Genomic DNA, 14533 nt, shown 5'->3' on the forward strand with positions numbered 1-14533 from the left:
TATGGGTTAACTTGGGGTGGGAAAAACAAAACCAAAAGCAGAAAAATAATGTGAGGAGTTTTATTATGTTGTCATCGCTGAAAACCTCGACTACATACACTTTATGCCTAAATTGTTACACAGAAGCATAGTTATCTGTCTTGTTGCTTATGACAACATAAGCAACAACATTGATGACGTTTACAATTTATATCAGTGACTTTAGACATATTTGTTTTTCTATATATAGATTTGTGTAGACTTGAACAAACTCACTAGTTTAAGGTTGGTGTGCTTGTCAATTCGAGCTTTAAAACTGCATTACTGCATATGGGTGACAGGTGGCGCTCTTTTTGTTTACACACCCTGGCTATCATGATCATTTGTTTGTTTTGTTTTAAATCATTTACATTGGCTTGTAAATGATTTAACAGTGGCTTTTTCCAGTCAGCTGAGTGGCAGTGCACAGCAACATGTGGGGTAGGAGCATTGCTATGTTTCTCTGTCATACACACAGGCAGGAAAAGGTCAATTTTAAGGTGTTACTATGGAAAATGTTATTTTTTACGCATAAATACGTCATTTTAGAAAACCAACTTTTAATTGCAAGAGCCAACAGCTTTGCTTTTCATTCATTTTTATTAGTTTATTATTTGATATATAAATGACTGATAATCTCATTTTGTAACCCTAATGCAACTGTTAAGGAGCCTACATCTATTTTTTTTTCTTCATGTATGTGTTATAGTCCTTGGAGAAAACCAGTTGGATGGGGGAAAAACAAGGAATCTGTCAAAATTGAAATTGGCAGGTCAGCCCAGGTGAAGCCTGATCGGTGCTCTTCCACATGCAAATGAATAAGTGAATGAATAAAACATGCATAAGCTCTAAATTTAAATCCATTTTAATAAAAAAAATTAGATGCAAGCTATGTGACTGTGAGGAAGCAGTGAGATGACTGTCAGATTTAAGGTGGGTGCACGTGGAGCCAGATGGGGGAAATCTTTTATTCCAGCCCCGTCTGACGAACACCTCCGACTTTAATGGCCTCTCCATATACGTCTTAAGTAAACTGGCAGCTGCGGTGTCTGCGTCTTACTGGACTTGCTGGTTGCTGAGGGGAGGATGTGATAGCATGTCAACAGAGGAAAAGCAACTGAACGGGCCTCTGAGGCCGCAGGGGGAAGTTGAGCGTCTTCCTTTTAAGGACTCTAAAGTTTGCTCAGTGAGTCATCAGCGCTGAAATGACGGTGCACGTTTGCAGCTGGAGACTTCCACTGGTTCCCTCCGGCGAAGGGTCACGTTGTGTTGGAGCTGAAGACGTGGAGCGAGTGTGAAAATGTGATGTTTTCCCAATGAATCATTCAGGTCTGCAGAGATGATATTTAAACACATACTCACCCCAGCCAGGAGCAGAGTATCCCGTCGGTGCCTTCAAATTGTTGAGACAGACCCACACACAAACCAAATCCAGGATTTTTTTTTTTTTTTTCTGCTTAAATTCCTGAAGCTGATCCCTAAAAGTGCAGGAGTAGCTGTGATTTCCTGGTTTGCACGTCCTGTTGTAAGCGAACATTACGCTGCCAAAAAAGCGTGTTGGGGATGTGCGCATGCATGATTTAAGAGGATTTCCCTCACAGAAGTGTTTTGCTGCTTCTCTTCAGGAAAAGCTGTTGCAATAATTTTGCTTCTTTTCCCCTTTTTATTCCCCCCTTTGTATTCTGGCAGACTTGCTTGGAGTTGGAGCGCTACCTACAGAGCGAGCCGTACGTCTCCACGTCCGAGCTGAAGTTCGGCGGCCAGGAGGACCTCTGGAGCAAGCTGATCCTGGCCTGCGGGGACAAGGCCAAGGCCGACCCGAACCTGGCCCTGGCGCCGGCCCACGACGAGGACAATCAGGACGGCCAGATCTTGGACAGCAACAGCGTCAACTCTGACGCCAGCAGCGAGGCTTCGGACAGTTTTGAGGAGCTCTCCCCCACGCACAGCTTTACCTCCAACCCGTTGGGGTCGGCGTTGGTTGGCTCCGGACCTTTTAGCCCCTCCGTCATCAGCACGCCGCCGTCCTCGCCGGAGGCCGCCGTGGGCACAGCCGCCGCCGTCAACGGCTGGGTGGCGACGCACGCTGGGCTGAACCTGCCCGTCAAAATCAGGACCGGCGGTGGTGGCGTGGGAGTAGGAGGCGCGGCGGTGGCGAAGGCCGCAGAAAAGACTGGACTCCCCTGCGGGGACGCGTCCCCGGACGCCCGGAGGCGGGTACACAGGTGTCACTTCAACGGCTGTCGCAAGGTTTACACAAAAAGCTCACATCTGAAGGCACACCAGCGCACTCACACAGGTGAGTTTCAGTGGAAGGGGAGGGGATGGGGATGTCATGTGATCTGTGTGTAAACAGAGCAGGAGGGGCTGCTCCATTCAAGGAAAACCACTTTGTCTCTACGCAGTCAATCCATGATTTTTTTTTTTTTTTTGTGATGACTGATTTTTGCTGCAGTTTTTTAAAAGATTGAAACCAAAGTTGCAAAGCTTTATTTTTGCATAGTCTATTAATGACATTGCTGCACATTACCTTCCCACAAACGGAAGCTAATACCGAGGAAGGTAGTACGTAAAGTTCAAATAACATTTTCAAGTACCTTCTTTAAGTAACATCCTTAATACCAATTCATTTGTGGTAAGGATCCGCGGAGGGGTCAAAGTGCAAAAAGAAGAAAGTGATTTTTGGAAAATGAATCAATAAGCTAACGTTACCTGTTAGCATCACACGCTTTCATTGTGCAGGTACGGCCTTTGACATTGACATTGAGAAACAGGAAATTAAGTTGGGAAGTGTTCCGAGGGGATTGGTCAAAATTCAACCAAGTTGCAGTGATTGGTAAGAAAAAAAGTAAATGATTGGGTCGGGTTTGTGGAAAAGTCGCAATGAAATTCTCAATCCCGCGCAAAAATTTGTGAATGACGAGTGACTGTTGATCAACGGCTGCGATCGCAGCTTCCTGCAGGGTCAGTCTGTGTAGTTGAAAACCAAGGGAAAAGGGGGGAGAAAAAAAAATCACCACCAGTGACTCGTGGAAGTGCTGCTAATTCAGTCTTCCACCTTAATGGCATTGTCCAGCCATTGTGTAATGTAATTAAAGGCCCACGTTGCACCATGTCCTCAGCTGGAGCACTGCGAGCATTAGCTCTGCATGGCTGGATACCTAAACTGTGACCTAATCTATGTGGAATGTGACTGACGGAGCCAGTGAGCGAACGAATGGGTGGGAGAGAGAGAGAGAGAGGAAGGTTGGGGGGCCGGGTGGGGAGTGCCTGCACATGGGAGATGAAAGGACTTCCAAACAGATTGGGTTTCGCCATGGGAAAGAGCTGAGTGGGCGGGAGCGAAGGGGGCCTCTGGGTTCCGAATGGTTATTTAAATGTCTTTTATTTTTATTTAGTAGCGTGAAATTGCTTGTGTTGTTTCAGTTTACTCGTTTATTTCTGTCCCCACTCGTCCTCCCCCCTCCCTCCCACGATGTACCAGTCTGCATTCTCGGCGTGCTGCAGGTCGCATCAGAATCCGAACCCGAGCCAACAGGCTCCGTAGGAATTTCAGTCTCCAGCGGATTGTGGGCGCTTTTTTTTTTTTTTTTTTTGTTGCGTCATCGCTCTCTCTCGCGCACGGTTGATTTGAGTGCAATTTAAATCGCTAAAAATGTAAGTGTCCCTTTAACGTCGCCGTGTGTCTGCTCCGCAGGTGAGAAACCGTACAGGTGTTCGTGGGAGGGCTGCGAGTGGCGCTTTGCACGGAGCGACGAGCTGACCAGACACTTCAGGAAGCACACAGGGGCCAAGCCATTCAAATGCAATCACTGTGACAGGTAAGCCGCTTGTCCTCGCTCTCGTGATAAGGCTGCTGGACTAGTTCCTTTGTCAGATTATTTGACTCAATAACCTGGGAAAATGTCATAAGTGAAATAATGTCCCAGTGAACCAAATACTTTTCCATTAACATTAAGGAATTGCAAAACGAGCTCCTATGTCTTGCTGGAAAGATACTTGTAAGTTAAGTTTGTCTTATTTCAAAAGTACCAATACATTTACACTAGTAAACAGGCAAAAATGCTTTGTAAGATTTGTTTTAGCAGTGTTCTCACAATAAAAACCACAAACCTAAGTATGTGGTTGTATTTCATGTGACAGACAAACAAAAGTGAGTTATTGTGATGTGAAATGGGGGGGAAAGAAATATTGCTTTTCCACATAAATATCTCAAAAGTTTTGCATGTGTATTCATGCCCTCTGCTCTAATTACCTTCAGAAGTCTTCTGCTTCATGAATGTTTCGTGAAGGCCTCAGAGGTTTTCTTTTAGAGAACACTGGTGAGAAAAAATCATGAAGAATCCAGAAGCAGCCAAGAGTTCACACCACTAATGCTGCACAGAGGCATAACAAGGTGCTCTGGTCAGATCAGAGCACATTTTAAAGTTTTGGCCTACATGTGCAAAACTATGTGTAGTCGAAAAGAAGCTCTGCACATTACAGTATCGTGCTGTGGTCTAGTCAAAGTCTAGTTCAGAGACAAATTAGAAAGTGTGTGTGAAGGCTTTGAAACGACTGTGAACTCAGTGAAACGTGGTGGTGGTGGCATCATCCTGTGGGAATGTGAAAGATTGAACCAGATGTCATTAACAAAGACTATACTACTATGTAGATCTAGACTGTATGAAACTGATAAACGGACCTGAAATGTTGCAGTGTGACAAAATGTGAAGCAGGGCTGAAACGATTAATCGTGATTAATCAATTATTGAATAGATAATTTGATGAAGGAACAACACAGTCAGAGCATTTTAGCACAGGTTTAGCTTCAAATTTTGAAGTCAAAACTTTTAAATTTTGTAGAAGAAAAACCACAGTGGCTTTTTGCTATCCAGTTTTTAATTAGTTCATCTGAAAATGAATCGACAGATCAGCCTTACAATGCATTGATGTCAAGTCCAGCAGAGAGGGTCGAGCTTTTCATGTTTTTGTTTTGTTTTTGGTTTTTTTGGGCTGCAGATGCATCCTTTGCTACAAATGATGAAGTGTACACTGAAGGAATGCTATGTTAATAGTAAAGAAAATGCTTAGTCCTTATTTAAAAACAGAATTGACTCATATATTACATTTTTCATCTGATTCATCGTCAGCATAATCGATTAATCATCCATTGCAGCCCTACTCTTGACTTTTGTAAATCGTTTCCTTGGTTACTGACTGACCTCCTTTTCTTTCTCTCTGTCCTCAGATGTTTCTCCAGGTCCGACCACCTGGCCCTTCACATGAAGAGGCATGTCTAATGCAGGGCCAGCGTCGTCTGGGCAATGCACCGAAGGGGAAATCCTCTTAAATTTTCTCTCTCAAACTTTTTGTTTTTCTCTTTTTTTTTTTTTCTTTTTTTTTTTTTTTTTTGGTGGAGAGAGGGAAGAAAATTAAATCCAAACGCACGCCATCTCCCGACTGATCTCTTGGTTGAACTGTCCCAGAGAGCAGAGCGGCGAGGGCGACAGGGGCGGGAGGAGGAGGCGTGTCCCAGCCAAAGCATGCCGTTTTGCACCGTACCGAAATAACCCAGTGCCTCCGGGACCTCACTTTGTTTGTTCTTTTTTTTTTTTTTTTTTTTTCGAGACGGGCGCTCTGATGGTTTTCTGTTGCAACAAGACGACGAAATCGTGGACGCGAGTGGGAAGGAAATGCTTTCCATCGAGGACTTAAAGAAAAGACGGTGGGGGCGGGGAGAAAAAAACAAACAGAAAATGCTTACAAAAAAAAAAAAAAAAAAAGGCGAGTGAATGAATCGTACGTATGGTGCATGATGTTTTGGGGGGGGGGGATCGCCTCCCCGGACAGCAGATACACTGGTACTTTACAAACCTGTCTGAGGTTAGCATGTCTGCACTGTGAATGTCTGAGATTGGCTGACCGGCCCAGGATGAGGATTAAAGAGGAGACGGATTGGTGCGGGGCTGGTACCAATGTTGCTGTGGACTGAATGAGTTTCTGTGGCGGAGGCGGGCTGGGGGTGCGGGGGGTAGGGGGGAGACATTCCTGCTGTTTCCCCAGGTGGCAGCGTGAGGATGAGGCCAGGTCACGCCTGCCTCGGCTGTCTGACTCCCAGACTCTGAAGATGAGGGGATGGAAAGGGAGGGGAGCTTCGGATCGGCTTTGGGTCCGACCGGAAAATAGACATGAAGCCTTCTGGTCTGTGCCTCCACCCCCTCTTCCCTGAATGACAGAAGCCTTGTTTTGGTGGTTTTTCTTTTTTCTTTTTACTTTTTTTATTTTATTTTATTTTTTTTTGGTGCAGCTACTAAATGTGCAATGTGTTATGTAGCCTGATTTCTTAATTTTTCTACAAGCTACAAAACCCATTTGTAGTACCGACTGTATGAGCTGTGTGCTTAGAGGTAATAACACAACTATACTATTAACTTCAGTATCATAGACAGGTGTTGCATGGTTCTAGGGATTGTTTCCATTTCCAGTTTCCCACTGTAATCAGGACTGCAAATAGTTTCAAGAAAAGTGCAGCTAAAATCGCAAACGGTTAGATGTTACAATATTGTACATAAAGGCCTCGACAATTCCTCCTTTTATTTATTTTTTGTTTGTTTTTAGTGAAGATGCACCGATCTGACTTGACCGGCCCGTGCCGATTTTTTTATTTTTATTTTTTTATCAAACACAAATGAAGGAATAACTTGCCCCCCTTTGTGCACCTAGGTATACGTCTCCCAACATTTACCAGATTTCTATAAATGTACTTTTTTAATCATTGTTAAACAAAAAATAGGATCAAGTACCTCCTATTAGCTGAAAAAATTTGGGACTTTTCATTTTGATGCACTTAACGCAAGAAAAAAAAAAATTCTCAGTATGTTATCATCCAGATCAGGGGGAGAAAAATCGGCCTATTCCAACATCTGGCTGGTTGATCGGTTCATCTCTACTTTCACCCTTTTTTTTTTTAAAGTTTCCTCTTCATTGTGGTTTTCCATCTGCCTGGAGATTTCACTGCTGCTCATATCCATCTGATGCCTCAGAGACTAATTTCTGCATAGTACTTCTTCTTTTGTTTATGTATGTGTGTGTGCGTACACTCTTTCTTTCTTTCTATCTAATAATGCACTGTTGACCTTAATGGTGCCTTATGCAAGTGGCCCCCCATCCGGGGATGTCACGTTTGTTGACTGGGTGATTTATTATTTAAAATATTTTTCATTTTTGTTTTACAAGCTCTATCAAGACTCAATTACAAAACAGTTACAATAGTTACATTTTCCCCATGACTGATTGAGCTGTTGCATTTGTAAGTCTTTCACACAGAGTACCTGTTATCAGTTTGTGTTGGTTTTTTTTAAAATTTTTTATATGAGACGGAGCAGCAGATTAGCTGTTGCTTATCACATTTAAGTTAAGTTGTAAATAAGACGATGCCGTACCCTGGGAGCACTTAAATTCGTTTATTAAAGGCGTTGACTACTGTGTAGTATGAACTCGAGTCCATCTCACACAGCACAAAGGTACAAAGTGATTAAGATGTTGAAATGGAAAAAAAATAAAAAAAGACGGCTCGTTTCGAGCGTGTCCCTGAGATTCCGACCGTATGACGGCATCAGACACTCGCAACAAAAATGCGACTTTCTTTTCCGCAGCAAGTGACGAAGCAACCGTTAGTGCTCGGAAACAGCTGGGGGAGGGCTGCCGTTTCTCCAGAAAAGGCTTTCTGAAACTTTAGCTTTAGCGTAGCTTGAACTCGGTTACCCCTCCTCTCCTCTGCCGGTTCTCGCATCGCATCCAAGTGGGACTGAAGGGGGGGAGGGGGGGAAGAAAAAAAGATAAAGATTTATTGTAATTAACAGGCTGCAGTCGGACAGGCCTCGCCTTGTACTGCCTCTCGGTAATGAATTGCTAAAGGCTTTGTTGGCATGGAATCTGTCACAGACTGCTGACTGTGTAGGTTGGTTATTGACCTGTCTGGAGCGTGTTGTTTCAGCCAAAGCTGCAACAGTAATACAGAGGGGAAATGAAGGAGGGCACATGAGGAAATTAGGCAAAAAGAAAAACATTATTAAGGATTGACACTAGAGCAAAAAGATGAAAAAAAAAAAAAAAAAAAAATGGAGGTGATTTGACTTCAGTTGATCAGGATGAGGCGATCTGTCCCCAGGTCGGCGACCTCCGATGTCGCAGCGACCGCGGCACGCTCCGGACGTATGGATTTCGGATCGGTCGCAGGAGACGGGGGATGAGTTCAAGCTTGAAACTGCTTGCTGTGGTAGATTTTTGGGGGGGAAAGTTGCTGCAAAGAGCCGCAGCATCTGTGACAGCGGCGAGCCGATATCCTTCCAGCGATAATTGAGTCTTGATTTAGCCTCGTTTATTATTATTTTTAATTTTGCTTGCATTTATTTCGACGACATCATCATCATCACTCTTTCATCCCACTCACCCAGCTGTTCTGTCTCATACAGGAAACACACCATCTCTTACTCTCTCTCTCTCTCCATCACACACACACACACGCACATACACACACACACACACACAGCTCTTTTGTTCTCAACTGAATCTTTGTATAAGAGAAAAAAAAAAAGAAAATGACTTTTGTAAAATTGTTATGTTTATGCTTTATGAAATTTTTATTTGAAATTGTTTTGCAAAATTGTTATATTTCTGTATGAATGTATTTTTTATTGGAATAATAAGAAATTCTTATCTGACTTATTTTTTGGCTGGCTTCCTTTGTCTCATCAGCTGATTCGGCTCACTTGGGTTTTTATTACTGTGAGTGCTTGTTTTGCACGGTCGGAGGGGGAAAATGGCCGCCCTGCATGCTGCTCTGCAGCACTCGGACTAAATTAGACGCCAGGACATATAGAGCCTCGCAAAAAAACAAAGAAAATGTTTCATATCCTTTTCAAACTTTCACATATTTTCAAATCTTGATGTGTTTTATCTGAATTTTATGCAAGAGACCCGCACCAAGTTCACACTTCAATCTGAATGAAACCGATGAACTGGTTTTTTTTTTATCAGTTTATAATCTGCAAAGTGTGGCGTGCATTTGTGTTCAGCCCAGCAGTTCCTGCTGCGCACATCCAGAGTCTGATACTTTCTCCCATTGTCTTCAGCATAGCAGCAAATCAAATCTGAAAGTTTTTAAAGCCTTCACACAGTTTCTCACTTTATCCAGTCAAACATTTAGACTTTGACTGGGCCATAAATCCCAGTCAAAGTCTGGGACCCAGTCGCAGCGATTTATGCTGCGACCTAAATCGCTGCTGTAGGTTTGAGCTTGTTTTGCAGCCTCTGACAGGTTTTCATCTTCCCTGTGCCTGTTTAATGGAAGCATCTTTGCCACTGTGGTGAGTTCAGGGTGCTCTGCCATGCATATTTTCCAACCCACATCGCCTGTTTTGTATCATTTTTAGGTTGCCTCTAAAAAGAACTCCTCTTCCAACTTGTGTGCTGTGTCTCTCTGTGGCTTGTTGCAAACCAAACATGGACTGTTTTGTGTCTTTCTTCCCTAATTTTTCATGAACAGCAGAATTGTACATTGCGGGACTTCCAACGTCCCGTCCCAAATGAAGTGTGGATCTGTACAACTACTTTAGAGTTACTATGAGGGTTTACATGGACGCCCTTTTTCTGGTGTTTCTGCAGTTTAAACAGCGCTCTGCGAGATGTTCAAAGCTTAGGTTGTTGTTTCAAAACCTGCTTCAAACTTTTCCACAAATTCATAGTGGACTTTCCTTTTGATCATTTTGGAAGGAGACGAAATCCGATCAGATTTATTTTTGTGAGATTCCATCTAAAGTTGTTTGACTTAAAAGTAAATCTGTGTCCATTCCACCTTAGGGAAAAAATTCCAGCTAATGTTTTCCCTAAAGACGCCAGAAACCCTAAAACATGCCTTCATGTTTTAGCTGCTACAGTAAAAGTGAGTGGACTAAAACCCAAAGGAGTATCGATCTGACTAAACATTGATTAAAAAGTGTTAACAAGGATGCATGACTCGCATTTTAGATATATATGTGTTAAAAAAAAGGAAGCCAAATCAAATTTCTAACATTTCACTAGTTTGTTGGTCTTACAACTTAAAATTCTCTACAAAATGCATTTAATTTGTGTTTATAATTGTGACGAAATGTGAAACGGTTCGAGGGCTGCTAGTAATTTAGCAAGCGAGTGGAAAATCATTTAATTTCCTTGAATGACTGAACTTTCTTAAATAAAAAAAAGAAAAAACTTTTCTCAGTGCAATATTCTGCCGGAGCAATTTTACAGTAAAAAAAAAAAAAAAAAAGTCTGACTGCTCATTTCTTCAAGTAATCTAGAGCTAATCAAAGCAGCATAAATAATTTATCTCCATCTCTCAGCGCCTGTGGCATTTTAATTCGAGAGCCGCCTTTATACATTTGTTAGCTAATTACTCTACTTGATATGGATAATGACATAAAAACAGCAGTTGATAAACCAAAGAGGCTTCTTTAAGACACAAACTAATATCAGTACAAGGTGGAGGAAAGAAAAAAAAAAAAAAACCTCTCTCCTGCTTGCCGTTGACCTCGAATGGGCAGGTGGCGTATTAGCAGCCCCTGATTTCCAGTAAAAGCCCTGTGGTTTTCTAAACGAAGCTTTTCCCTCCAGTTGGTAATTAAGCCTCCCTGCTTGAGTGTTCAAGAGTTGTTGTTTTTGCCCGGAACACCGCAGCTCCTTGATGTTCTCAAACGGCTGCCTCGCTTAATTTGTCAATATCTCGTCTAATGCATAAGCTGAAGAGAAGCCGCTCGTAAAAAGAAACAAAAAAAACCCCTGTTTGGTTTCAAACTCTTTATCCAGAGCTGGATATCTGTTGATGATTGTAATTGACTTTTTGTCCTTTTTCAGGGCCGGTCCAAGGCTGCATGGGGCCTTGAGAAAAAATAGATTTTTGGGGCCCACTTCCTGTTTTGTCCTCCTCCCACTAACCGCAACAACAAAGATCTTCGTAGAGTCAAGAAGGAGAAGCAGAACTGAATAAGCAGTTATGAAAATCTATAAATTATGTTACAAAAAATTATGCTATATTTGCTAATTAATGCGACTAACAATGTCAACACATTGAAAGTATCGAACTATAAAAATTGATCAATGCGTTTAGCATTAATATTAAAATTATAAAAAGTTTTTAAAATTTAAGTGAATATATTTGCCATTATGAAATTAAATATAAAAAAATGCTCATTTTCAATAAACAAAGGTGATTCAAAATTCAAAGCCCTTTAGTTTTTCAGAAGGAGCTATGAAGATGTGAACTTGAATGTTGTAATAAAACAAATTCACCACTTTCACCACTTTACGGAATGGTGATGTTACAGTTTGTACCATATTCTGACCATTCATGACATTACGACTCCGTCTCATCATATTTACATCTCCTACCCTCCTTCCAACCGTAATCCCAACTTTCTGCCCAACACTAAATCCATCCTTTTTTTCCCCAAGCACTAATTCAAAGCCTCTTTAGCTTTGTAAACATTGTTCTGCAAGAACTTCTAACAGTCTTTGGCTGGGATTTTTGCACTTTCTAAAAGTTTTCATTCCTCTTCCACATTTTCTTTTTTTATTTGTGTTTTCCAGGCTTTTGTTTCATTCTGCTTTCTTCTGCCTGTTTTTTACATTTCTTTCTGACTCCGAAGGCTTCTGCCATTTCGCTTGCCTGACGTTTGCAAGGCTCCCCATTGAGCCACAGTCGCCCCAAAAAGCGTCAGTCTTTTCGAGGTTCCGCGTCGACATTTTTGAGGCCGATACCTCAAGCCGCCTCTGCTCACCATACAACAGCCTCCTCTCTGAAGTGGCCCGTCTTGGATAAAGTTTCTCATAAATCTGACGCTAAGATTGCATTCTTCCTTTGATGTAGCCAGTACTCCCATTCAGCGTCAGTGTTCCCACATTGATATTGTAACACAGACTCAACCCCAAAGGATAGCTGGGAACGATCCATCATTTTTAGATGTCACTCGTCTCATCTTAAGACGAGGGGGGTCACGGGGGGCCGCGGCGTTCCATGACAATGCGAGGGGCTTGGAAATGCGCTTTTGTCACGAGACGACCTAAAGCGCGCGAGAGCGTCAGCCGAAAGTAATTGCTGTTTGTAGATTTTTTAGCGTTCACTCCGCAACGCCGGTTTTACAACCAAGAGTCATTATTTTTCCGAGCCCAAATTGCATGTTTAAAAACCCCAAAGCCTTAGCCACGGGGGGACGCGTCTCTGCAGAGAAACAGCTCGAACTTGATACTTGAAAGAACTGTGCAAAATTCATTAGGGTGGGCTGAGCCATATGTTTCAAAAGCTACGTCCTCCCCAGGGTTATTAAGCATTTCTCCAACTCTTATTCTCAGCTTGGTGAGGCGCCCCCCTTCAAACAAGATGTTTGGTTATATTTGTTCCCTAATTTAATCTTTAAAATCTAAATTTAACTTTTGGCAAACAACTAGTCAGGGGTTTGAGATATTTGTGAAACAAACAAAGGTAAATTGAAGTTGTATGTTTAGGTTGAAGACTAGTTTTGTGTCTGGATGTTCTACAAGAAAAAGTAACATAAAGATGCTTTATTAAAAAAAATCTCCCATTTATCTCAATAATAGAAACTATAACCACTGAAATCTAAATTTTCCCCGTCTAATTTACGAATAAAAACTTCTCTTTCACATTCATGGTCAAAACCTCTGATGAATCCAGAAAGTTTTAGGCTTTATTTCTTAGTAGGGAAAACTCAATTCTCGGAGTGGGAGCTGATTTAGTGTTTCCCCTTTTTGGTCTTGATGAGGGCTGTTCAGTGTGAATGCAGCCCTGAAAATGACTCCTATGATAATAAGCCGTAAAATAAATACAGCAACGAAAACACGTTTTGAAAAAAAAAAATTATATAGGCCTACTTTATTTCCCCAAGGAGAAACTTGTCCTGGTCCGATCTACTGCATTGCACTGAATGCAGCTATCGACAACAACATTAGACAGAAATATGAAGAAAATACCCACAATGCATGACACATAATCAAACATTTTCAGTTTTGTCAGAAATGCAAGCTGCTTGGAAACTCATAAATCGGTGAGAGCACAATAACTAAGCGCCACCAGATCGTACAGATATGGAAAGGTTTAACTGCTTAGACATCAATTCAAGAGCGGTATCTCGTTCTAACCAGGAACTTTCACGTTATAACAAGATATAAAATTTGTTAAGCTTTGTTGTCTTATCTTAATAAATTTAATTTTCCTAGCTCTGGCAGTTAAAACTCTTCCATATGGTGACGACAACACTCTTCAGTGTGGAAGATGTTTCTGCAGGAAGAGACGACTCAAAGTGGGCAATTTCACTACAAGTAAGATTGAAAAAAACAAAAACTGAATTCAGAAAAAGCAAAAGAGCCGAGGGAATCGATATAAAAACACGACAAACTTTTCTTTGGCATGTCAGCCGTTCATCTGTGTTAACTTTACTTGATTTATATTGTTTTTTGATCTAACATATCTGGCACAGGACGCGAGTTTGTGTCCAGCTTGGGGTTGTTTTGTTGGATTGAACCTGACCTGACACCGACTCCCACAGACGACAGGAAGGGTTTAGTATTTTAGGAATTAGGATCGTTTTTTAAATTCTCCCAATTTCTGTAAGGCTCATTTTCTAGGGAATACACACAAAGACTAATATTCACCATCAGCATTGCTAACTTTGCTGATCGCAAATATGAAGTCTAGTCCACACGCATCCAGATATCTAGGAAAATAAAAACATTTTCAGGATTTTTGGTCCTTCATCCACATAGAAACTCTGCTTAATATCAAAAGTGATCAATTACAATAATTCTGAACAAAGTGGAGATTTCAGAAATCTACGTATTCGTGTTTGCGTGCACATGGGAAAACTGAAATTTAGCGTCCAAAGCCAATATATCCACACTCTTACTTTGACATTATTCCCAATCGACATTGTCTTGTGTTTTAATAACTTCATATTCTAATTTGTTATTTAAAAGCAAAATGTTGTTAACAGGTTAATAGAAGAGCCATGTTATGAGTTTTTAAAAAGACAGATGCCCAATTTCAAGACATTAAATTACAAAGTAAAATTTTTTTAAGTCAAATTTATATGTATACAATTTTTATAACAACTGAAGTTAACATAATTACTTGATTGTCCTATGAAATGGCACTAAGGTGCCTGGAAAACACATAATACTGCTCTGATCTCGTCACTGCCACCGAACTCAGTAACTGACGATAAAATATCAGAAATCTTCCAAAAAACACTTTAAGTACATCTTAAAAAAACAAACATGAAATATCTCATCCAACGCCAAATCACTTCATACGACTTTCAAATGTCAAATTTTATGTCAACATTTTCCATAAACTGACTCCTTCAACTGAAATGCATCTTTTTGATTGTTGTCTATTTTAAATTTCAGTTCCTTTTAAGTTGTATTGCTTTCTCTTTTTACAAATCTGTTTTGAATATTGTTTTGTGAAAAAAAAAAAAAAAAA

At 41.2% G+C, this 14533-nt stretch overlaps 1 protein-coding gene across 1 annotated transcript in view; it reads left to right on the forward strand.

Moving 5' to 3' along the window:
* The window catches only part of klf6a (Kruppel like factor 6a), a 9891-nt gene extending 1164 nt beyond the window's left edge, over positions 1 to 8727 (forward strand). Inside the window, exons 2-4 of the mRNA XM_008438279.2 lie at positions 1708 to 2317; positions 3716 to 3839; positions 5249 to 8727. Coding sequence (XP_008436501.1) covers positions 1708 to 2317; positions 3716 to 3839; positions 5249 to 5300 — 786 coding nt within the window. The 3' untranslated portion in view covers positions 5301 to 8727. The remainder of the gene's footprint in view (positions 1 to 1707; positions 2318 to 3715; positions 3840 to 5248) is intronic.
* The last annotated feature ends 5806 nt before the right edge of the window (positions 8728 to 14533 follow it).

Source organism: Poecilia reticulata, linkage group LG20, assembly GCF_000633615.1.
Source record: "Poecilia reticulata strain Guanapo linkage group LG20, Guppy_female_1.0+MT, whole genome shotgun sequence".
In the NCBI taxonomy this organism is placed as follows: domain Eukaryota; kingdom Metazoa; phylum Chordata; class Actinopteri; order Cyprinodontiformes; family Poeciliidae; genus Poecilia; species Poecilia reticulata.